Genomic DNA, 1,276 nt, shown 5'->3' on the forward strand with positions numbered 1-1,276 from the left:
AGTAGAGAAAATGATTCGTAGTTGCATGGCATGCCAAGTAGCGACGCCAACATAAACACGGGAACCCCCTAAAAATGTCGGCACTGCCTGAACGTCCATGGTCAGAGATCAGCACTGATTTTGAACAGGTACCTGGCATGGGTACGCACTTTATGGTAATCTCCGACTTCTCACGCTACGTCGTCGTGGAACCAGTGTCCTCTCTCACAGCAAATGCGGTCATCCCTGTCCTTGACAAGATCATTGGAGAATTCGGTGTACCCGATGTGGTCAAGTCGGATAACGGACCCTCCTTCAACAGCAGCACATTCTCTGACTACGCACGGCACAAAGGCTTCAAGCATCGTAAGATTACTCCGCTGTGGCCGCTCGCAAACGCCGAGGCAGAACGCTTTATGAAGACGGTAAAGAAGTCTATTAAAGCTGCCATAGCGGAAAGGAAAACCTGGAACCAGGAGCTGCACAGCTTTCTGCTTAACTATCGAGCAACCCCTCACAGCAGCACTGGCATACCTCCAGCTACGCTGATGTTCGGGAGGGCCATCAAAACAACCCTACCCCGGATCGCGTACGAGAAACCGCAGCACGACGTCCGCCAGAAGGACAGCGAGTCTAAAGCGCGGATGAAGGTGTATGCGGATCGAAAGGCATATGTCAGAGAGTCTGGTATAAAGATTGGTGAACCTGTGCTCATGAAGAGAGAGAGAATGAGGAAGTCTGAACCCCCGTTTGATCCGAAACCCCTCATCGTTACGAAGAGAAATGGATCGATGGTGACGGCTGAATGTCATGGAAAGACAGTCACCAGAAACTCGTCCCGATTTAAACGCTCCCCCACACGTCCAGAAGACGTCCCGACGTCATCGGATGAGGAGGAGGAAGAGCTGGGTTTACACCAATACCTCGGACCAGACGATCCGCCGCCGGACCCTGTGGTCCAGCACGCTCCAAGGCTACCTGAGGTGCAAGGCAGACCGCAGCGAGAGCGTCGGCTTCCAGATAGATTTAAGGACTTCGTCATGGCGTAGACATTTCGTTGGGGAGGAATGTGATGTCCAGCCCTATTGTTTACGTTTGGTATCGGTGATGACTCTATGTGTGCAATGTGACGCATGCGCGAGCGGACATCCGGGATAAGAAAAGAAAGGAGCAGCGGGAATGATTAGACAGAAACGAGGTGTTACAATCTTTTGAGCTCAATTATGGTTTGATATCATCGATTAACAAACAATAAGAACATTACAGTTTAATATCTGCACTTTAACAAAGCACTTTA

General features: G+C 50.4%; 1 protein-coding gene across 1 annotated transcript; it reads left to right on the forward strand.

The window, feature by feature from the left end:
- The first annotated feature begins 74 nt into the window (after positions 1-74).
- On the forward strand, positions 75-1,028 carry LOC106805111 (uncharacterized protein K02A2.6-like). The gene has a single exon (XM_014806591.1). It carries the CDS (start codon positions 75-77, stop codon positions 1,026-1,028), a length of 954 nt encoding a protein of 317 aa, XP_014662077.1.
- The last annotated feature ends 248 nt before the right edge of the window (positions 1,029-1,276 follow it).

The sequence above is a fragment of the Priapulus caudatus genome, unplaced genomic scaffold, assembly GCF_000485595.1.
Source record: "Priapulus caudatus unplaced genomic scaffold, Priapulus_caudatus-5.0.1 Scaffold100, whole genome shotgun sequence".
Classification (NCBI taxonomy): domain Eukaryota; kingdom Metazoa; phylum Priapulida; class Priapulimorpha; order Priapulimorphida; family Priapulidae; genus Priapulus; species Priapulus caudatus.